This window comes from Ovis aries, chromosome X (assembly GCF_016772045.2).
Source record: "Ovis aries strain OAR_USU_Benz2616 breed Rambouillet chromosome X, ARS-UI_Ramb_v3.0, whole genome shotgun sequence".
Lineage (NCBI taxonomy): Eukaryota > Metazoa > Chordata > Mammalia > Artiodactyla > Bovidae > Ovis > Ovis aries.
Window position 1 is genome coordinate 87,698,585 of NC_056080.1, and position 23,429 is coordinate 87,722,013.

At 37.1% G+C, this 23,429-nt stretch overlaps 1 protein-coding gene across 20 annotated transcripts in view; it reads right to left on the bottom strand.

Moving 5' to 3' along the window:
* Nucleotides 1-551: 551 nt before the first annotated feature.
* FMR1 (fragile X messenger ribonucleoprotein 1) overlaps nt 552-23,429 on the bottom strand; it is a 40,211-nt gene continuing 17,333 nt past the window's right edge. Inside the window, exons 5-17 of one of the 20 annotated variants that reach the window (XM_027963544.3) lie at nt 23,158-23,306; nt 21,421-21,514; nt 21,215-21,331; nt 18,843-19,013; nt 18,676-18,754; nt 14,870-14,979; nt 14,062-14,196; nt 13,495-13,557; nt 10,640-10,726; nt 8,068-8,263; nt 6,346-6,453; nt 5,566-5,648; nt 552-2,974 (exon numbers count right to left, since the gene is read on the bottom strand). In XM_027963544.3, the coding sequence (XP_027819345.1) occupies nt 2,864-2,974; nt 5,566-5,648; nt 6,346-6,453; nt 8,068-8,263; nt 10,640-10,726; nt 13,495-13,557; nt 14,062-14,196; nt 14,870-14,979; nt 18,676-18,754; nt 18,843-19,013; nt 21,215-21,331; nt 21,421-21,514; nt 23,158-23,306 (1,503 nt within the window). In that variant the 3' untranslated portion in view covers nt 552-2,863. Of the gene's footprint in view, nt 3,286-5,565; nt 5,649-6,345; nt 7,355-8,067; nt 8,264-10,639; nt 10,727-13,494; nt 13,558-14,061; nt 14,197-14,869; nt 14,980-18,675; nt 18,755-18,842; nt 19,014-21,214; nt 21,332-21,420; nt 21,515-23,157; nt 23,307-23,429 lie in introns of those variants that run through there. The other 19 variants (XM_027963542.3, XM_060408460.1, XM_027963543.3 and 16 more) reach the window with 19 other exon arrangements.

The following is a 23,429-nucleotide window of genomic DNA, read 5'->3' on the forward strand; positions in this document are numbered from 1 at the left end:
GAAAACTAGAAAGCCAGAAAATAAACATGGATTTTTCTCCAGGAAAAAAAAATTATATATAGAGACTGTCCTGCTTATCACTGGATCATTTTGGATTCTAACACGGGGAAGAACTTTGACACCGTCACCTGTTTCTATCTACTCTTCTAGGTTGTGCCAGAGTTTCCATCAAGTTATCACAATAATCAATTCAGACATATTCTACCTACAGACTATCATGTTCTCTATTACTGACATCAACATTTTTTTTTAAGATTCATAGACATATTTAAGAGTTTCCAAATGGCAAGTATGTTCATGTGTGCACTGACAGGAGCATGTCTTTAACATGGTTTAGTAGCATCCTATGTAATTAATGTGTTCAAATCCTCTAACTGGGAATATATAAAATTATTTTTCAATTATCTACATTTCTTTCTGCCTTTTAGAAGCACATAAAAAATTATTTGCAAGGCATAATATATGCTTTGCATGATTAATATCTCCCCCCATCTTTAGGTTTCATTACACTTAGAAATTTAAGACCAGGAGCAAACATCTGTCAGACTAAATTTTTGCTTTTTCATAAGTGCAACTTTTTAATAAAAATTTACATCTAGATAAACAATCTTCAGATTTTTGAAACTTTAATAAGATTTTAAAAACATCATGACTTTGAACTGAAAAACATACATGTTTAGCACACAAATATTGTAATATGAATCAACTCCAACTCCACATGAAAACATGTGACTCAAATTACAGTTTTAGAAGTTAGTAATTCACATTTAAGCAAGTTAGCGCCTTGCTGAATTCAGCCGTGGTAAAAAAAGAGACTTAGTGCATATTGTAATGGCACAATGTGCTTTTGTACCATTTTGTTGGTATTTTTCACCTTATTAAACAAGATCAAGTTCTTGAAAGTTGGTAGATATCAGCTAACTTCCTATGACATGTGAAATTTCCAATGGTAACAGATACATTTTGTAACAGAACACTTTCTATAGACTTTTCCTATCTTAAAATTTTAAAAGCAATCATTTGTAAGGATTGCATCAACATCAATGTAGCAGAGGAAGATCAAACTTTATTGAAACTGCTTGCATACAAAATATATTGCACTATAACCAAACAAATGTCAACATAAAATCCAATCTGTTGTCGCTAATATGTACAGAGAATATTGCCCAAGAGCAGTTACATTACAAGGTCATTCTACCTTGGTTAATTATCTACAGTATTTTAAACCGAACAGCTTACAGATGATGTGTGCAAGGTACCAATTTCTGTTTTCAAATACTATACATTCCCAGAATAAATAACTAGAAATCAACATTAATGTTTGGCAATACTTTTAAAAGACTTTTTAATATTCTTGAAATCATGTGCAGTTTGCTGCCATTTTTATATGCTTATTTGTATGCAAGGAAAAGTAACCGTAATATGAAAATTCAAAGAAACAAACTCACAACAGACATCAGAGGCAGAACTTCGGTTTGTACGGCACTGTACAGATTCAGTGGTACCCCTACTTGGAGTTATTTTTTAAGAAAAATATAACATCTTAGAGTGAAGATCCTTCACATATTTTCCTCAGTAAATCTCGTAAAAAAAAAAAAAAAAAACAAACACAAAAAAACCCTCAAAACTGAAACCCAATATGTCAAAAAAACAAAAGGAAAAAAAAACTAAAGAAAAAAGTTTCATGTGTTAACCATCCTAGTCTGCTTTCCAATTCTGCTTATACATTAGACCTAATATTTCAGAGTTTACAAAACATTTAACCTGCTTCCAATGTTTCTCAGACAAAGTACCTGTACTTCACAGGATTATTATGCACACAAATGACCTTTCTACCTCCCCCAAATAAGCTTGAAATGAAAATGAGAAACTTCACAAAACTCGGGGAGGACAAAATAAAAGACAGCTCTAAGTTAAAACTGGTCATCAGGCCAAAGAGCAGGCGTATCCTACTAACTTTCAACCAGGAAGATTTGTTCCTAGCTGAAAATATTTGAGCCTCTTGCAAATGAAAAGACCGTTACTACTTTTCCGGTCTATACAGAAAAATTACACATCCCTCTCAATAACACTATTTGTCAAACTTCAGTGCAACAGAACAAAAACAAAAGTCTTATTCTTTATACTGCCTAACCTGATGTTTATGTAAGAAAAAAAATATGGAAAGCATGCATTCTTCTATAAAGTACTAATGTTTGACAGGGTTTGCTACATCTTTTAACATTTAGTGTTCCAACTTATCTTCCCTGAACTCTGCATCCAAATATAATATTCCTACCTGCCAAGATATAAAAAAGGCACAGATCATACAACTTTTTTTTTTTTTTTTGCTAATGAAAATGACAAACGTCACATCACACACATCTCAGGGTCCACTAAAATACTGGAAAAGTGGACCAAAACATAAACTGACACAGGACATGAAATGCCTTAGTATTTTATGGACTTCTATATGAGATTGAAAATAGAAGTCTAATATGATTACCATAAATGCTATTATTCAGAAAAACTGAAATATACCAGTGAGTTATCACCCAATGCAGGGTAAACGGTCCAAATTAACAAAGAATATCAACTGCGCGGTATTTAAAAAGTAAACCAAATGAAAATCCTGTCCTGAAGTGCTAAGTATACTTAATTATTTAAAAGTAATGTTTCAAAAATTTTAAGACCTCATTGTGTGCAAATTTGAAAATTGCTGCTTATGGCCAATGTGAAAAAAGCAAAATTCTTAACGGAATTGTTCATTTCATGCCCTGTGCCACCTTGCCTACTATTTGTCTTTGGCCTAACAAAGTTTTCTAATATGGAATAAGAATTATGGAAATGGTATAGGGGATATATCACTCCAGAATTATGCAGTTTAGGGTACTCCATTAACAAGTGGTTGCTGGCCATCCACGGTGTCTGGCTTTTCCTTCCTCTGGTTACGATCTTTACCCGTGCGCAGCCGATTACCTTCACTGGAGGTATTCTGTAATGTTTTAGTGTGGACACTCCTTTCATTATTGCAGTCAACTCTGATCTAAAACAAGTTATAGTTGTTATATACACAGACCATATTCTGTTGTAATCTGCAATTGGCCTGACAAGAAATTTAAGCCCAAAGTGTATATTCCACATGTTAAAAGGGATTTGAATAGAAGAAGTGTGAGAAATTAAGGTCAGGTAGGAGCTTTATTTGGTTTATGATTCTAAAACACTCTTCTTCTGTAACTGGAACACCTTGGTCATCTCACTGCATCCAAAGTTAGATAAAAACTCACAATCCTACTGTGTCTTCTTCTAAGTAGAACAAAACAATGAGAAACAAATAGTTAAAATGAACTCCTATTACGGATTGCAAAATATATATGCAAAATATACAGGTCTGTTCAAAAAAATGGTTTATTCTTCAAAGATATGAAACCCAGGAGGAGAGAGACAAATTATTGTCTTCCTATTCTGACGTTACCAGAGCAATAACTTAACTCACTTATTAACTAGTCTTTAGTTGACATCTTCATTTCTATCGTAAGTATGATTAACTTTTTCTACACTGAGGGCTCCCTTTGTCTTACAACATGTGTGTGTATATAAATATACACACATACTGTATATATTCATATATATGTATATATACACACACTATATATACTCATATGAGCACTGGTTTCTAGTAGCTTATATTACCGTAAGGAAAATCAGAGATCATACAACTTAAACTCTGAAGAATAAGAATAGTACAGGGAAATTTGAAGACACTAATGCGTGGGAGAACTGGAATCCCAGGAAGAGAATAGAGATGGATATGATTTAAAAAATAATATTCTGAGATTTATATAATATTTTAAGTGCCAGCACTGAACACTTAACACTGCTAATGCAATTGTAGATGCTGTACAAAAGAAAGATAATGTTGACACACAGGCCTAAAACAATTAATGAAAGTACTGATATGCTTCAAGTACAAATGGGACTACCTATAGTCCCAAAATGGTGCACTCGAATTTCAAAGTGTGTTTAATTGTTGGTCCTGGGTGAGTGTTTTAACTGTTTGGTTGTCAACAGGGGAAATATGAAACTGGTACATAAACGCCTTATAATTTCATCAATCTCTAGGTCTAAGATATTTTCTGTGATGATCCTTAAGCACCAGCTAATAGTTAACACCTACTTATAAATGCTAGGACTTCCCTAGTGGCTCAGACGGTAAAGCATCTGTCTACAATGCCAGAGACCTAGGTTCGATCCCTGGGTTGGAAGATTCCCTGGAGAAGGAAATGGCAACCCACTCCAGTACTTCTTGCCTTGAAAATCCCATGGACGGAGGAGCTTGGTGCAGGCTACTATTCATGGGGTCGCAAAGAGTCAGGCACACCTGAGCGACTTCGTTTTCTTTCTTTCTTTCTACAAATGCTATGAATTCTAAGGAATATTCTGTCATGAAGTTTCTGCTCTTAAAATTTATGTCTCACTAATTCTAGGTACTGGTCCCAAACCAATCCATAGTCATGAAGGGACCCCCAACTACTTGGATTAAGTCTTCAGAGTTAAAGAAGCAGCCGAAGAGATCATGCGTTCTGGGAATGAGGTACCAGGGTTCAAATATTACTCTGCTGCTGCTGCTAAGTTGCTTCAGTCGTGTCTGACTCTGTGCAACCCCATAGGCGGCAGCCCACCAGGCTCCGCCATCCCTGGGATTCTCCAGGCAAGAACACTGGAGTGGGTTGCCATTTCCTTCTCCAATGCATGAAAGTGAAAAGTGAAAGTGAAGTCGCTCAGTCATGTCCGACTCTTAGCGACACTATGGACTGCAGCCTACCAGGCTCCTCCGTCCATGGGATTTTCCAGGCAAGAGTACCGGAGTGGGGTGCCATTGCCTTCTCTGAAATATCACTCTAGTGTATGCTAACTATGTGACTCAGTCTTTCTAAACTTCAGTTTACTCACCTATAAAACAGAATAATAGAACTTCTTACCTCAGGGTACTGTTGAAACATTAAGTGAGATACAATACACCCAGCCAAGATACCTGGCTGTGCTTGGGGGCTCATTTTAAAATTATGTTAACAATGTGTTCAGCACAGGTGCTGGCCACATGAGATGCGTTCTCAGGGTAGAGGTTGGCTCTAAATAGGCAGCTGACTGATTCAGCATGTACTAGCCAAGTGTCATCAGCCCTGTCTATTGTGAGCTAGATACCTTCTTTTTCTTACTTTCCAGTCAAAGAGGACACCCTATCCTTGCAACTCTGGTGAGAAGGGATGTGGGTTCCTCAGGGCTTATACAAGTCTCTCTCAGTACATTCCTGGATGTTTCTTTCCTTGGAGAATGGGGGTAGGGAGGATTACCTATGTGGTACTTAAGTCATAATGTGGTTGTCGAAATCTTTACAAATACTGAGACTGCACATTCTTTAGATACATCTTCTTTGTATACTTGTCATAAAGGACTAAAATTGACCACAAATGTAATGTTGAAAGGAAAGTATTTCACAAATACCTATATAGTATGGCAAATTCACCTAAATCTCAAACTTATGTAACTGGGACAATTTGGATGAAAAGAGGCACATAGGTTTACCTGGAGGGATCCATCTGCTGTTCTTCCTTTAGCCTCTCTTGGATTACGTGGACGATTATCTGTTCGGGAGTGATCGTCGTTTCCTATAGGGACATTTTTAAAAGGTTCAGTGGTCACTGATTCTGACATGCCTATTGTAGAGTTCTTTGTTCCCACATCCTCAATTTATTTAGACCAACCACAGAATCTAAAATATAATCAACCTAGCAATTTCAGTTACACACTGTCTAATAATCTAGCATCCAGGTGGCACTAGTGGCAAAGAACCTGCCTGCCAATGCAAGGGACATGAGACCTGAGTTCGATCACTGTGTCCGGAAGATCCCCTGGATAAGGAAATGGCTACCCACTCTAGTACTCTTGCCTGGAGAATCCCATGGACAGAGGAGCCTGGTGGGCTACAGTCCACAGGGCTACAAAGAGCTGGACATGACTAAAGCGGCTTAGTGCACAGAAGCACATGTTACAAAAAACATTCCTAAGCCATCACAGTTCTACATCAACTGTGTGATAGGTCAATCTGAACTAATGATTAGATGTGATGTTTAGAGTACCCAAAGAAGCTGAACTAGTTATCAGGGGTTATTCATATGTTTGTAAACTGTAAGGAAGCCTGTCTGATATTGCTAATTAATTACGTGAGCCTTTCTTATGGTGACCAGTACAAAATGGAAGAAATGGGGGCTTGATAGTATGTCATTGAATCACCTAGCTTTTTCATAGAACTTCAGACAGTTGTTACAATTCAGCTTCATTTCTTAAACGAAAAACCCTCTGTACCTTTGAAGCTGCCTCCACGTCCTCTTCCTCCTTGTCCTCTTCCTCCGCCGCCACGCCGCCGCCCGTCTCCTCTGCGCAGGAAGTTCTCCCTCTCTTCCTCTGTTGGAGCTAATGACCAATCACTGAGTTCATCTCTGTGGTCAGATTCTGTTTCAGAAGCATTTGATGCTTCAGAATTAGTTCCTATCGAGAGTTAAAAGTTATATACCATTGTCCGACTTAAAAAAACGTTAGGTTAACAGAAACTTCCAGAGACGTTTCTGGGGGTAATCCATTACACTTCCCAATTTATAAGCCCACCAAAGAGTATATATCACCTTCCATTTTGTAAAACAAATTATCTTAAGTTAAAATGAAGGTTTTCACGATATTTGAGGTCAATTTTGTTTCAAACATTTTTGGTTCTCATTTTAAAAAAAAAAGGAATTCTATTAGCCATCTAAGTTCAAACCTGAGTATGCCACATCATTTAACAGCTGTGCTCCTTTAAACATCTGTGCTCTCTGGAGGAAAAGTTGCCTACAACAATTAAATGCAATACCTTGATAAACAAAACTTCTAGAAAGAGAGTTCCTTTTAACAAGGTTTGGCCAGGGACAAAGGGGAATGCACACATTTTGGTCATCTTAGAGAGGGTGGCAAAGGTGGCCATCGTGGCTACTATCTCAGGGAATGGTCTCTTGTGAGATCAGGGATTGGACCTCGTTGAATGGGGATATGCTTGTCTGATGCTTGGTCCACAACCTTCCCTCCCACTCCCGCAGGAATAACTGATTATTAGAAAGGATTTACTGTAGTCAACTTATTATGCCTGAGGGGGTGGGTTAATAACACAGGGGATGGGAGATGGGAAAATAACTTCTTGGTGAGGGGGAACCTTCCACAGCATCAAGAACAGACTGTTGGGAAAGGGATGAGGGCTCAGGTTCAAGGTTGGCCTTAGGAGTAGGTAGCTCTCTCCCCCACTCCAGAACAGCAACTCTACTACCTCTCTCTTCCTCTGTTGGAGCTAATGAGCAATTATAGCTTCACCATTATAGCTTCATTCCTGTGGATCTTGAAGGCTTTTCCATCTTACAGAGTTCCTTTTTGAAACGCAAATATTTGTGAGATGGATTATACCTTATACCATCATTAGCAAGTTACATAGTAGATACACAGTTGAGCAAGACAGTAGGCACGGGCAGTGGGATAGCGTTCAGTGAAAGGTACTGGGAGAGAAGAAAGAAGCACTGAGAGAAGAGCTGGGGAGGCAAAGAGAGACTTCGCCTACTTCTTGACTTTGCCTAGGGCTGACTTTGGCCATGCCACTCAAAATCACCTTATGAGCCACAGGATGCAGACCCCTGATTTACACAGTCCATCCAGCAAGTATGACCAGCACATGCCTGACGAAACATGAGCCACAGTACACAAATGAAAAAACTTTTGGCTATATAGTAATAAAATAAGGAAAGGCCTTAGGAAAGGCATTAGCATACAAGGGCTTAAGCAGATTTATCCCCAGTCAGACTGTGGACAGAACTCACACCTGCCCTGTGAACTCTATGGGTTATTATCAGGTTTTTCACTCTATGTGTCTTGCAACACAATTTGACCCACTGTGAACTGGAAACCATGTAGTGAGAAATTGTTATAATGGGGTTCTAATGAATATTAGAGATTAGCAGCTATTAAGTCTAGGAACAGATAAAGTTACTGAGTAAAATGCTTAGTTTGTACCTGAAGTATATCCAGGACCGCGTCTGCCGTGCCCCCTATTTCTGTAAGGTCTACTACCTCGACCCAGTCCTTGACCATCATCAGTCACATAGCCTTTTTCCTTATCTGTACGATTTGGTGGTGGTCTAGAACTAGCTCCAATCTGTCGCAACTGCTCATCAATTTGTAATCTCTCCAAACGCAACTGGTCTACTTCCTATTTAAAATATACAAGATAACAGTAAAAATAATTTGACATTTTACTTAATAAAACCTTTCTCCTTTTCATCAGATAAAAAGTATACTGGAAATATTTCAATTTCAGCTCTAAGTTTATAGTAAACACTGTTACACAGAATTATCAGGAAATTGAATGGTCTCCTTAAAAAGAAAATTACTACAGATAACATATTATTGATGTCCAGAATTAAGAGACAGAACAAAAATACTCAGCATTAAAATTATACTGAAAGAATTTAAAGTTATTTAATTTGGCAATATTATCCAATAGATCTGCTAAGGCACAAATATGGTAGTTTTGGGACTTCTTGATAATAGGTTATTGAATAAAACAACTCTAAAATGTATGAATACAGATAAATGACATTTAAGACTTAACCAGCTAAGCTTAAAAATCACACATTGTAAATAACCTTAATTAATGAAACACTGAATTTGGGCCATCTTCTACTTTCAAAGAACAGGAACTATCTAACAGTTAACCCAAAAAATTGGATATCATGCCTTGAAAACCTCTTAAAGACTACAACTCTGCTAAGACAAGTATGATGAACAGTATAAAATCAATTGACCAAAATATACACCTGGGGTCCACTAACAGACCCTCACACACAATGCTTCCAATATGCTAGGTTCTGTCAAAACCAGATGATGTCTCAGTTCTAACCCTTCTCCTTCCAATCTATTCATAAACATCGATTTACTAGCTGCAGGGAACTGGGTCCACAACTAGAGTAGTGGTTGGGTGTCTCAGTCAAGCAGAGGCAATCATAGGGACTGTCCACATGAACAGTCACTGGGGAAGCCCCTGTAAAGCTAAGTTCTTAAAATCTTAGTACAGCAGTTTCAGGAAAAGGGCAGGTAAGGATCTAGACGAGTGTCATCTGTGCTTTGAACCAGACATTGTTTTACAAAGGACTTAATTAAAGGAGAGACTGCCGCTGAGTGGCTTACTCCAAAAGTACAGTCATAGCTCATGGAATGGGTGGATCTTGCAAAACAGAATGGTAGTCCAGGTTATCCCATGGGGGCAAAGCAGTCACCACTCGGTGAGAGATGCAAAGCCCACTCAAGGGAAGATCTGGTGATGGGAAGCATGGCAACAGGACAGCTGCTAATAATCCAAAAAGATATTCAATGTGAAATATAAAGCAAAAGATCTAAAGAAGAACACTGGTTAAAAGAACAAGGGACTGATGCAATGCAACCTTAAATTTCCAGGTCTTCCACATTATTTAAGCTAAGAATAGGAAGAAAAACACATACAACAGATTACACATAAGACACACTTTAAAACAAAAGTGAATAAGCAAATCAATGGGGTATCCTACCCACATAAACCTTGCTGGATGAAACCTCTCCATTTTCAATTATTAATTGACCACCATAAGAAGGATAAGAAGTGCCTAGCTACTATGTGTTTCTTCCTTATTTACATGTAACTATAAATTGCTTCATTTTATTTAAGAAGTCAGCAGAAAAATTCTTAACAGGATAGCCTCATAAATACAATAGAAAGTTGGATTACTTTAAAAATAACATTTACTACCTGTTACAGTATGTTTTTGATACATGTGGATACAAAAGATGGAATTATAAAAGTGACATTGGTAAAATTCTATTTTTTTGAATTACAGAACAGTTGGCCAAAATAAATTTTAAAAAACACCTAGTCTAGGGAGGTGATTTTCCTACAAACACAGAGCTGGTCATGGCAGAAGATTACAATCAAGTGCTGGACTGCCAATCCACTGCTTTCTCTGCTACGCCTTGCAGTCTCCTGGTTCCTGCTTTCCAGATTCTAAGCTGGAGTAGGCACAGTGGTACAAATACCAACTAAAATGAGCTTTTCTACAAGGAGACATAAATTGCTTCTAGTTTGTAAAACGGAGTATAGAGAAAATTATGAAGGGTACACATTCAAACAGAGGACTTCATGAAACTCTGGGCTATTCCTGATAAATGACATAAAGGGGACAACAAAGTTAAGTGTTACAGACATAAAATTTGGCCTGGAAAAAACTCTCAAGGGTTAGGAAGGATCAATGAGATGAAAAAGATTTCAGACAGGATCATCTAAAGTGGTATGACGGTTTAACAGAAAAAAAAAAATGGGAAATAGGGGAATTTCTTCAGAATAGGGATACTGAGTCTTAAATTTAAAATGATGGAAAATTGACTTATGTTTTCAGAAAGAATACAATAAGCTAAACAAAATGAGGTTTTTTTCTATTATCTTTCATAGGTCTTTCATTATCATGTACAGGCTAGAAGAAATCTTAATTGTGTTAAGATTTACTATGGAGTTTTTCTATTTTAGTGCAAAAAGATTCAAAGTTCTTCCTGTTCTCACCTTTAAATAGTTTAGGTGATAATCCAAAAGAACAGTGGCATTAGCAATGCTGTCTTTTGTTCCCACAAAAACAAACGGTACCATACCCTGAAAAAGAAATGACAAAAACAATCTTATAAAATTAATGATGAATTACAATCTGAAATATGCAAATAATGACTAAATCCCTAGCACAGGATCTGACAAATGGTAGGTACAGCAAAGTTTGTTGAAAATATGAAATACATAAAAACAAGAGTAGTTAGTATATTTTACACACCTCCTGTGTATAAGGACAGATCAACATAGCAACCATTAAATGTATCACGTTACTATGATTTAAACACTGTTAAATGTTGGCAAGCGTGTAAATTATGTAACTCAAAATTATACAAGTTTTAAAATGAGACACATAAACAAAATGAGTACTTTAAAATACTCATTAATTTACTACAGGTTTTATCTAGATAAAATTCTTTAAAAAAATTAAAATTAGATACTAGGACACAAAAATAAAAACTGAATCAACTTTGCTAACCAAGTCAACAGAGTACAAGCAAGACACAAACAAGAAGAGTTAGGATAAATTAATGTGCACTTAGTACTTATTATGTGAAGGGGGGAAACTGGGCATATTCATGAACATAAAATTTAACATTTCAATATATTTCAATAATGTACTCTGAACACTGAAAAGGACTGAATCATTAGGAAAGTTTGATCTCCCTATGATACAACTTTAAGGATAAATTTTTTTAAAAAACAAGTATACTAAAAATGTGTACTTCTAGCTCAAAATGTATACTTCTAAATCATCAGCAGAAATGAGGGGAAAAAAAAAATTGTTTCTTGTCACAAGTTACAGGGAAGCCTAGGCCAGTTCTGTCGGAGAAGGCAATGGCACCAGTACTCCAGTACTCTTGCCTGGAAAATCCTATGGACAGAGGAGCCTGGGAGGCTGCAGTCCATGGGGTCGTGAAGAGTCAGACACGACTGAGCAACTTCACTTTCACTTTTCACTTTCATGCACTGGAGAAGGAAATGGCAACCCACTCCAGTGTTCTTGCTTGGAGAATCCCAGGGACGGGGCAGCCTGGTGGGCTGCTGTCTATGGGGTCGCACAGAGTCGGACATGACTAAGTGACTTCACTTTCACTTTTCATTTTCATGCACTGGAGAAGGAAATGGCAACCCACTCCAGCGTTCTTGCCTGGAGAATCCCAGGGACGGTGAAGCCTGGTGAGCTGCCATCTATGGGGTCGCACAGAGTTGGACACGACTGAAGTGACTTAGCAGCAGCAGCAGGCTAGTTCTATAAGCTAACAGCTGGCAATTATGACCTTCCAAGCTGAAAATAATTCAGTATTTCACTACTGATGAAATTCTCATGGTTACTGATAGTCACAAGTGACTAAAGAAAAGTACACAGTAGTTTTGATGTAGATATATTAGAATTTTCTAGGTGAAAGCAGCCAAGAAACTTAGCAAGTATCAATCACTCTTTTAAAAAGAGCATTTATTCGATAGGTGTTGGTACTGCTAGGCTGCTTTTGTCTGCTTGCACTCAGTACATAGCATCTTAAACATATGTGGGGTTGGAATAGGTTTTTTTCTTTTTCCTTCCACATGGACGTGGCTGTTGACAGGGTACAAGACTGAATAATTGGGAAATATTACTTGCAAACTGGCATCCATCTGGTAGGCAAGGCATTGCTTCCTAGTAAGAAGGACCACCTGAAGAATCAGGTGCCACTGAAAACGCATGGGCTTTTTTTTTTTTTTTGACTGAATGAACTATGGAATTAATCAGGCCTATGACCCAGATCTCTTTTTCTCAAAAATATTTTTGACTGTTGAGTTTTTTTGTTGAGTTTTTTTTCCCCAACTGACTTTCTTACAAAGCAGTTAACCATATTATTTTCCAAAATGCCCTATGATGAAATGCTATGCCCTTCTCCTTGGATCACATACTATCAAAATAAGCTTTAATGCCATAGATTTAGCTGATCAACTTTGAAGCAAATAGTGAAAAACAAAATTATCTTTCAACATTTCCAAACTGATGATGTACCCAAGTGCCACTCTATTAAGCATAGCACTAGTGGACCAAAATAGTTAAGACAAAGAAAGGCAAGAGCGGAACAGTGACCTTCAATGTAGATACCAGGAAAAAGTGATTCCCTGATCTGGGATGAGAACTGGACTCCCCTGCACAGAGGAATCTCCAATCCACTTGCAGTTACATTTCTCTTTATAAAATGGTATTTTCGCTTTTAATCCCTTGTTACTCATACCATTTTTTCCCATCAACAGTTCTTACAGGCCCGGTGGGGGGGGGGGGCGTGCCCTCAAGAAACTAACAATGTAAGGATATAACAAGTAAACATCTATGTGGTAAGTGCTACAGACAGGGATGACCACATCAGAGCATCAAAGGGGAGAAAGGCTCTTGAGCTCATCATGGGGAGGGACCGATGGCAAGTACACGAGGAAAGAGGCACATGAAGCAAGCCCACAGCAAGGTGGCAAGCTGGAGAAAACAGAGGGCTTCTGGCAGAGGAAACATATGCATATCTCTAGAAGCAACAAGGAGTAGACAGCAGTGTTTGGACAACTCTAAGTATGGCTCAAGCCTCTCTCCAGTGCAAGGAAGAGAAGTGGAAAGAGATGATATTGGTCAGGTGGCTATGAAAAAAAGGCCTTGTAAGCAACAGGAAGGAGTATCAGCTTTCTCCCCAGGGCAATGGAGCCAAAAACCCCACAGATACACCTCCACCATGCCCCAACTCTGATGATCATTTGAAGTCTTTCTTAACAAGGGGAATAAACATTAAAATATAAAATTAAAATGTATTTTTCAAGGAATGGTTTCCTACCTGCCAAGCCTTGAGTTCAGGTTTCTGGGATTCCCCTGCTACAATGGATGAAACCACTAACACCTAAAGCAGTATAAGGAATGCAAGTGATGTCATTAACTATAACAAATGATACACAGAAGCCTGAACGCAGGACTTTCACTGCAGGACTTCTAAATCCGTTTCTAAACAATTCGGTTAGTTCAAATATTGAAAGTCAGTTTAAAAAATATGGCTTTAAGTAACAATTATGCATCTAACAGAAGGTACATTTGGATATATTACAACCTGCAAAATTTCAAGAGCTAGAGCATGAAAAAATAAAAGTCCACCCTCAAAAGAAAAATGTGACCACTAAATGCAACCCCATATTTTATGTTTACAGCATAAGATTTGTCACTGTGAATAAACTGAAAAGTAGTTATCCCATTGGTCTGTAATATCTCATAAGCTGGCAATCAGATCTGAAACAGATACAGCATGAATAGCCTATAAGCCTAACCAGAGAACACACCCAAAACAACAACTGTGACATTTGGGGCAAAGAAATTACTTTCAGTATAATTCAAAGTGAAAATTATTTCCTACCCTCTGGACTTTTGTGCTGTTAGGTTGTGAAAAGTGAGTGCTGTTTTCCTTTATATCTGTATGTTTTTTTTCTTCTGAGGGAATAGGTCCAACCCTTGAGTTACTAGAAGGTAGGGAATTTGGTGGCATCATTTCCTGGATGAAAAACACAAAAGAGAAAAAAGGGTCCATTTTTAAGACTTTACTTAGCACCATTATTGTATCAATGATCATCTTTAAGAACAGAAACTATTACAGACAGTTTCGGTAAACAAACTTACAGAATGCAAAAATTGTGCAATAAAAATGCACACAAATTGAACTTCAGTTAAAAGAACCTTTCACAAAAGCAAAGACTAGACAACATAAGAAAATTATGGCAATTTGGAAGGATTTTATTTTAAACAGTACCATTGTACAGAAGAGCACGCCCTCACCTTCTCCATCCCAATACTTCAAAAAATGTAAGGCACACAAACACAAACACACAAACTAAAAAAGCCAAAGATGAAAGCCAAAAACCTAATTAGTGTCCCAATTTTGTCTCTGCCAGTAACTTAAGTGATATTTGAAGTGTGCTTCAGATTTTGTTTTTACATTTGTGATGGCCCATGCTAAAGATCTAGAAAAAAGACTTAAGGAGTTAAAGGGGCTAATACATAATCACAGCATCAGAGACTAGAAAGAGGCCGTCATCTATAACTTCAATTAACTGGCAAGCCTGACAGAGGTTTTACATTCACATTATGTGCATATTAGAGGCCTCTAAGTTACTGTGTCAAATAAAAGACTTTATTAGACAAACCAGAAACATGCACTAGAAACATACCTCTTCTTGTGGAACATTTTTCTCATTTTCAGCCTCAATTCTCACCCTCACAACTCCTGACTTGTCCACAATCTCTTGAATCAGTTTTCCATTTTTTCCTATTACTTTGCCTAAGTTAAAAAATGAATAATTCATGTTTGGTTTTAAAATCACACACCTCAAACCAGTAAGCACACTCTACTGTAAACTATAACATTTTTTATGTATAAAATTTCATATAATTTTAATTCTATCTCAAAAGCAAAACAGAGACTTTTTTCAAAAAAAACAAAAACAAAAACAAAAACACAAAAACAGTGCAACTGGCTTTTCATTCTATGAAGTCATCACAGTTCAAACTCCTTTGGTCCGGTACGAACTGAGTAATAACTTGTGAACTGACAGGATAATTTTGCATTTTTAAGGCAGTTCAAAATAGGCTCTTATTTGGCATACAAGGGCACACTTTAAATGTTCAGGTAGAGTGGTGTGTATCCTTCTTTCTGCAAAGCTCTATAAAAAGAATTAATGAAAAGGATAAATAATAGAAAATACAATTGCTTATTTGACAATTTCAATCCTATCTGCATCTGATTTACACCTGCTTCTTTGCCCACGGCAAATATTTTTAGAATTTTATACAGCACATTTATAAGACACTCTAAAAGCGGCATAAGCAGCTATGCTGCTGCTTAGTCACTCAGTTGTGTCCGACTCTTTGTGACCCCATGAACTGTAGCCCACCAGGCTCCTCGGTCCATGGGATTCTCCAGGCAAGAGTACTGGAGGGGGTAGCCATCCCTCCTCCAGGGGATCTTCCCAACCCAAGGATCGAACCCTGGTGTCCTACATTGAAGGCAGATTCTTTACCATCTGAGCCACCAGGGAAACCCATAAGCAGCTATACATTCATCTAGAAGTACACATTTTTCAGGCCAATGTGTTAGTGGACTACTACTCTTGTGCATGACTCACAAATTAAACTAGTATGTTAGAAGGTGAGGTGATTGGTTACAGAATAAAAGATTAAGAAATCACAGTTTAGCTTAAAACCACAATGAAAAAGTTTAAAACCAGTTCAAGATTAAGTTTTATCATATCACCTGTTAAAACTCTGAAGACTTCAAATACCAGCAATGGATAGGCACTCAAATCTCTCTCACTTTAAAAAATTTAATCATGTACTTAGCTGGGAAATGACTGCTTTCAGAGCCAGCAAAACAAGACATTCCAAGTACTAAAAACAACTCATTGTAGAAATGTACATACGAATTACATCCAATTCCAAGGGCACACTCCCAGGTACTTAAAGCAAGCTGAGCTGGCCATGCCCATAAATGGGCTTGCCCCCCCACTTCATCTAAGGTAGGGATGGGGATCCTAAAGAATTCCTAAATGAAATCCTCAAGGAAATCAACCCTGAATATTCATTGGAAGGACTGATGCTGAAGTTCCAATACTTCGGCCACCTGATGCCAAGAACCCACTCACTGGAAGATATCCTGATTCTGGGAAAGATCAAGGCCAAGAGAAGAAGGGGGCAACAGAGGATGAGATGGTTGGATGGCATCACTGACTCAGTCAACATGTTGTTTAGTCGTTCAGTTGTGTCCGACTCTTTCTGAGCCCATGGACTGCAGCATGCCAGGCTTCCCTGTCCTTTACCATCTCCCAGAGCTTGTTCAAACTCATGTCCATCGTGGAAGGACAGGGAAACCTGGTGTGCTGCAGTCCATGCGCTCAGAAAGAGTTAAACACGCCTTAGCCACTGAACAACAATAAAGGAAAAAAACAGGAATGAAAATTTGTTGAGCCAATCCTAGATAAAAATGCAGGGAAAGCCTTCTCAAAGCCAGACCTTGTGGTTCTTCCAATCAGAATAGCCTTGGTATTCCTGCTGTGTGTGCCACTCTCACTTACCCCCACAACCTCTTCTGACTGGTCAGTGGTCAGGGAAAAGAACTGACACACTAAATCAGGACTCCTGACCTAGGTGTTTCTGCAATTATTTCTGTTGTTCTTCCCTTCAAATGAAAAGGGATAGAAGGAGGAGAGAAGTTACATGGAGTCTTCCCATTTTCTTTTCTTTAAATCTGTAGCACATTTTCATGAACTGATGCTGATTTTAATAAAGGTCTTTTAAATGAGTTAGCAAAAAGAAAAAGGAGATTTTGGCCCAGGTTTCTACTAGTATCTTAACCATCCTATATATAGATAGGATATATACTATTATATATAAATATATATATATATACATACTGTGTATTAACTACGACTGAACAATTAAACAAATTCAGTGTCAAAGTGGGTGAAGAACAAGCAAATTATTAGAAAAGTTCGTGGGAAATAAGAGATACCTTGTTTGAAATCTGATTTTTTAGCACTTTAAGTGATAGGTTTTTAGAAAACACTACTGAATAAAAGGAGCAAAATATAATTAATTTCAGTTCCATTGTTATTGTTGTGTTAGCCACTCAGTCGCTTCTGACTCTTTATGACCCCAAGGCTTCCCTGCTGGCTCGGACAGTAAAGACTGCCTGCAATGCAGGAAACCTGGGTTCAATCCCTGGGTTGGGAAGATCCCCTGGAGAAGGAAATGGCAATCCACTCCAGTATTCTTGCCTGGAAAATCCCATGGACAGAGGAGCCTGGTGGGCTACAGTCCATGGGGTCACAAACAGTAGGACATGACTGAGTGACTAACACTTTCACTTACTTTCATTCTAACTATAAAATGTATGCAACTGCTTGACAAACTGTAAATAAGAGGGAAAAATACATTCACAACCCCTCTTCTCCTGAGGTAATCAGGAGAGTGCTAATCATACATTTCCCATACACACAACTGGCAGTGACATTACATCATCATGCTCTTTAGTTGACTGTATGTAGTATATAGTTGAGAAAATAATTCTGCATTATTTCACTAGTATTTACACTTTATCTTCAAACTGATTTTCTTTGGGCGAAAAATACTATTCTAAGTGTTTTTATAATGGCATAGGAAGATGTTTACAATTCTATGCTGACAAAAACAGCAAGCTAAGTAGAAGTGAAAGTTTGTGAAGAAAATGCACAAAGAGCCCTTATTTTCTCCTTTAAACCTTCCAAAGGGCATGTATTACTTTTTGTAATTAGCCAAAGTTAAAAATATTTTTTAAACGTAGTATGTCCCAATTTTATTGATAAATTTAAAACATATGCAGTATTCTGATAAAACTGCACTTTGCTGATAGATTTTACTAAAGATAACTGCACCATTGAAGAGCACTGGTGGAGAGTTCCTATGTTATTTACACATTATTGTGATGGTCATGAAACAACTCAAGTCAAAATGAAGAATTATAGCTGATGTTGCAGAAAGCCCAAGAGACTTTCAGAATTACTTCTAGCTTTGGAATTTATTAGATTTAAATAACCTATATTCAGATCTTCAACACTGAGATAACTGATATTTTATAGCCCCGTTAGAGAGATAAAATACCAATCTACTCTAAATTATAAAAAGGCCCCAAATGTCATTCATTTTGAAAAAACATTATTTAACATGGAAATATATACAGCAAAAAGGCTGTGCAAAACTTATCCTTCCAGGAACCAGTAGGTCTGAACTAGCAAAGCAGTACCGTTTGTATGCCTTCTGAAAATGTAATCTTTGAGTGTATTTACTGAATATTTTTTGTATACTGCAGCAATAGACTCTATTTCAAAGACTAAGCTTCAGCTAAATAACTCCACAATGAGTGAAAATGGAATTCTATGAGCATAAATAAGTTATTTACCTAACTTGTTTTTGTAGTGTGTGTCAAAAGCAATTTGTGACTCACCTACTAAGTTCCTTGGAACTTGTATGACATCTTCAGCAAATTCAAGAAAGCTTCGAGCCTTTTTCACTGCATCCTGATCCTAATCAAAATGGGAAAAAGGTTTAAATCAACAAAAGATGAGCCATCTGAAATACCGTTTTATTTTAGAAAAAACTATAAATATTTACCTCCCCATAAATATGAAATGTGCAGGTATCTTCATCTAGATCAATAGCAGTGACCCCAGGTACCTTTCTAGCTTGCTGAATATTAGCACCATGAGTACCAATAGCTAGACCCATTAGATCTTCTCGTACGATAAACTGTTCATGAAACCTTGAGGCAAGCTGCCTTGAACTCTGAAGAGAAATGCACATCTGATTAGTATGCTTTATCAATATTAAGACAACTGTATTTAGGTCAGCCATGTAAATTATCTTGACCCTGTGTATCAGTTTCTATCTGAAACTAACAGGTTTAAGAAAATATTTTGCACAGCTTAAGTACTTTTCAGGTTACTAAAGGTCTATGTCATTTGATATATTTTTGTTAATAGGAAAGGGCTTGTTGACAATTTTCCAAGGTAACCTTTGAAAACCTATTTGCAAGGCTGCCTTAGTTAACCAGTGACATCAATGTAATAATTAAGAAGGAGATCAACTGTTCCCAAATAAAAACCAGCTCACTGGGTCTGACAGACTCAATATTAAGTAAAGAAAAATTTTAAATACCATCTTCACAGAACACTGTATTCATTTCATTTGATTAAAGGATATTGGTGTGTATATTTTTCTAGAAACGGTGCCATTTATGTAACATCACTAGATACTGTGAGTTTAGATACCTCCCTGATGGACATTAAAGGGACACCCTCCCTCCACCACCCCCAAATCTGAGTAAAGGAATCATAAAAATTGTTGGTACATTAAACTGAATGTTTACAAAGTCAGAGATTTACAACTTATCTTACATATGTGTCTGCAACCTAAAATAAGATCAGAGTCTGTAAGACCTTGTGATCTGGATCCACAAGTATGATAAATTCTTTACATTCAGTGATGACTGAACTAGATTATACTGACACCCCAAAACTTGTGGATAATCACTCTCTTTAGATAGTATCATCAGTATTATCAAAATTTAATGTTTAGTTCTAGCATGCCATTAATGAAAACCAAACATATTAGTGGCTCATGTTGAAAAAATGGAAATTTCTTATCTGAATATGTGGATCTCTTTAATATTAGTAGTGAGGAAAGATAGGCATGCACACTAGTTTCTCATTATTCAAACATACCTGATAATCTGAATGAATGAGTGTTAACTACTATAAACAATTTTAAAAGTATAAAATCCTTTTTGTAGATTAGAGTTAAAAAGTGAATCAAATATTCCTAGGACTTTTCAAGAGGTCATGTTTTTTGACTCCTGGTTCATTCACCTGGTTCATTCTTTTCACTGATAATTCACTGATAAATGATAAGCCAAAGTTATGACAACAGATCATTTAAGAAGAATTAGATGTTTAAGAAGAGGTAAAAGAGTATATTTCCGTATTACAATGAAAGTAAGGAGGCTGTTCTGGCCTAAAAGCTACCTAAAAGCTACGAGACAATCACTAAAGAAACCACAAACTTGTGAACACAGGGACATCAAGAAAAAATGAGAGTAAAAAGTAATTAAATAGACCTCCACGGCCAAAAAGAAAATAAAGGAGCAAAAGGAGATATAAATGTCTCCTCTCCTGCTAGGTGTTAGCAATCTCAATTAAGTTGGAAGGTGGCAAGTTTCACAGACTTTTACAAGAATATAGCCTTTAGTAGTGGTCACCTTTTCTCTTCAAATGCAGTCTGGAACTCCTTTTTTTATTTACTATTTCAACTGCATGGTTTTTTCCCTCTAATGAAATGAATAATGATGAGGAAGTCTGGAATCTGGCAATTACATACTGGAGTTGGCACACTAAACTAAAATCCATTTAGTTTCTATGGTAATGGATGGAAGTACTAAATAGTTATCAATGAAAATAAATGTATGGTGATGAAAATTATTGGAAGATTAATAAAAGTAGATAAAATGCACCTTAAGAGACGAAATAGTAAGTTAGGGAAAGAGCCTCTGGCAGGAATCTGAAGACAGGAGTTTTAAAGAGTGACAACCAATTAGAATGAAGAAGTTCTATACCCTTTTAAACAGAGATAAACATACATAATGAAAGGAATATGATTAGATACTTAAATACTCTCTAGTACTTTAATGATAACATGTTATATGGGAGAATCATTGCTTCACTTTATTAGCAGCTTTGATGAACTTCTAGCAAAAAGTGAGTTGGCCAGAAGTTTCTTAATATACATAAACTGCTGCTTAATTCTGAAACCTCAGGTATAAAAATTTTAGTATGATTATGCATTGTACAATTTAATTTTTTAAAATATAGAATACAAGGAATTGCTAAGAACAATAAACAAAGGACAAGCTGCCCAAAGTCATGTTTTGTAACCACACAGTTATCATTTCTAGATAAGCCTTACAAGCATCGCTAGGGAAAGCCACATACCTCCAGCTGCTTACTGGCTTCTTCATTTCTCAGTATCAGAGACAGCTTAGTGCGCAGACTCCGAAAGTGCATGTCAATCAGCATGTGTGCTCGCTTTGAGGTGACCTCACTGATGGACTGAAGGATATTTTAAAAAAAAAACTGTTATGATCAAAGCACATGCCCTAAATGAAACACACCAAAATAGACAACTCAGAAACACTCACCAAAACGACGAGCTGATAATTTTCTGGATCATAAGTTACAGAAAAGGCACCAACTGCCTTTTTAAAGTCTTTGTGTGCAGATTCCTTGGCACACCTAAAAGAAAAAAGAATAACCATTGTGAAGTTAAGATGAATGATTACCAACTACTGGGATAAATATATGCAGAGATATTTGCACTTAGCAGAATTGTAGATTCATATTAAACTTGATTTATGCAAAATATGCTGTATCCATCTGTAAATTCAGTTTCTTTGCTGGGCTTCTCAGGCCAATTTGAGATTATAGGGAAACGAAAAAACCAGTTATGCTCATAGGAAATTATTGGTGGTCCTAGATTATCAAAGATGACATCTTTAGGGGAACTTACTTCCCTGGTGGCTCAGCAGTAAAGAATCCGCCTGCAATGCAAGAGATGCAGGAGATCAGAGTTTGATCCCTGGGTTGGAAAGACCCCCTGGAGGAAGAAATGGCACCCCACTCCAGTATTCTTGCTTAGAAAATCCCATGGATAGAGGAGCCTGGTGGGCTACAGTCCATGGGGTCACAAAGAGTTTGTACACAACTGAGAGACTGCCCACCACTCTCCTCTGCAGGCTTCCTGACTTCAGTTATACATGATGCATCCATGGTCAGTAGTGTCTTACTCTTTGTGACCCAAGGACTACTGTTCATGGGATTTTCCAGGCAAGAATACTGTAGTGAGTTCCCATTTCCTCCTCCAGAGGATCTTCCTGACCCAGAGATCCAACTCACATCTCCTGTGTCTCCTGTATTGGTAGGGAAATTATTTTACCACTGAGCCACCTGGGAAGCCCTAGTTACATATGGTAGGTCACTAATCTTCTTGAGTCAATTGTTAAAAACTTTTGGGGATAGCTACCAGGTGTTCAATTTTGTTCTGCTGTTTCTTTTCTAAAGAAAAAGTGCTGATCAATTATAGGGTGAGAAGAAAACATGTATGAATTAGAAGGCACAAACATACATATGCAATCTTTATAATTAACAAGTAGGATTTCTATGCATTTTGAACTATTAATAGAAGTTAATGTTTATCTAAAGTGTGATTCTAAATCAAATTTAATATATGCTCTTACTTTAAAGAGTCTTATTTAAGCATTACTTCATATCAAGGATGGTAAGAGAGAAGACCTTTGGAAGCTTCTTTAAGCTATACTTGTTACATATGTATCTCGGAATATTAGCTAAAAGGGAAAAAAACCTGGAGAAATCAACATTGCCTAAAAATTGGTTTGTAACTTATGACAGAACTGTATTAATCAGTTTCAAAAATCTTAAAATTCTATGATGAATGTTTATGTTAGAAAAAAAATGTACATTAGCCATCTATGTGGCCAAGTAAGTTTAAACAACTGGAATGTTGGCTTGATTCAGTTCAGTGCAGTCACTCATTTGTGTCTGACTCTATGTGACCCCATGGACTGCAGCACACCAGGCCTCCCTGTCCATCACCAACTCCCCGAGTTTGCTCAAACTCATGTCCTTTGAGTCAGTGATGCCATCCAACCACCTCATCCTCTGTCATTCCCTTCTCTTCCTGCCTTGGCTTGATTACATAACCAGAAAAAGCTAAATTTTTTTTCCCACTGCTTTTGCAAGCCATTTATGTCAAAGTTCACTGAGGTTAAAAATTGTTTCCTATTATTTGAAAATGTATTATTTTAAATTAATTGCACAGCACCTCTTAAGTTCTCAGCCTTTCTTGCAAATCAACTCACATTTGTCTTAAGTCTTCTGGAACATCCAGTTTGATTTTATGAAAAGTCTCTTTTGTGGCAGGTTTGTTGGGATTAACCGATCGCAAACGTTCAATTGTGACAATTTCATTGTATGTAGCATCACAAGCTGCATATTCTATCACGTAAAACTGTGAGAAATAAATCAAAGTCATTCCTGATCACAGAGTTCACATTAAGAACAAGAAGCTATACCTATTCAGTTCTTTTAAAATTCTTTAAAGGGAAAAAAAGCTATTTGATCAACTAACTGA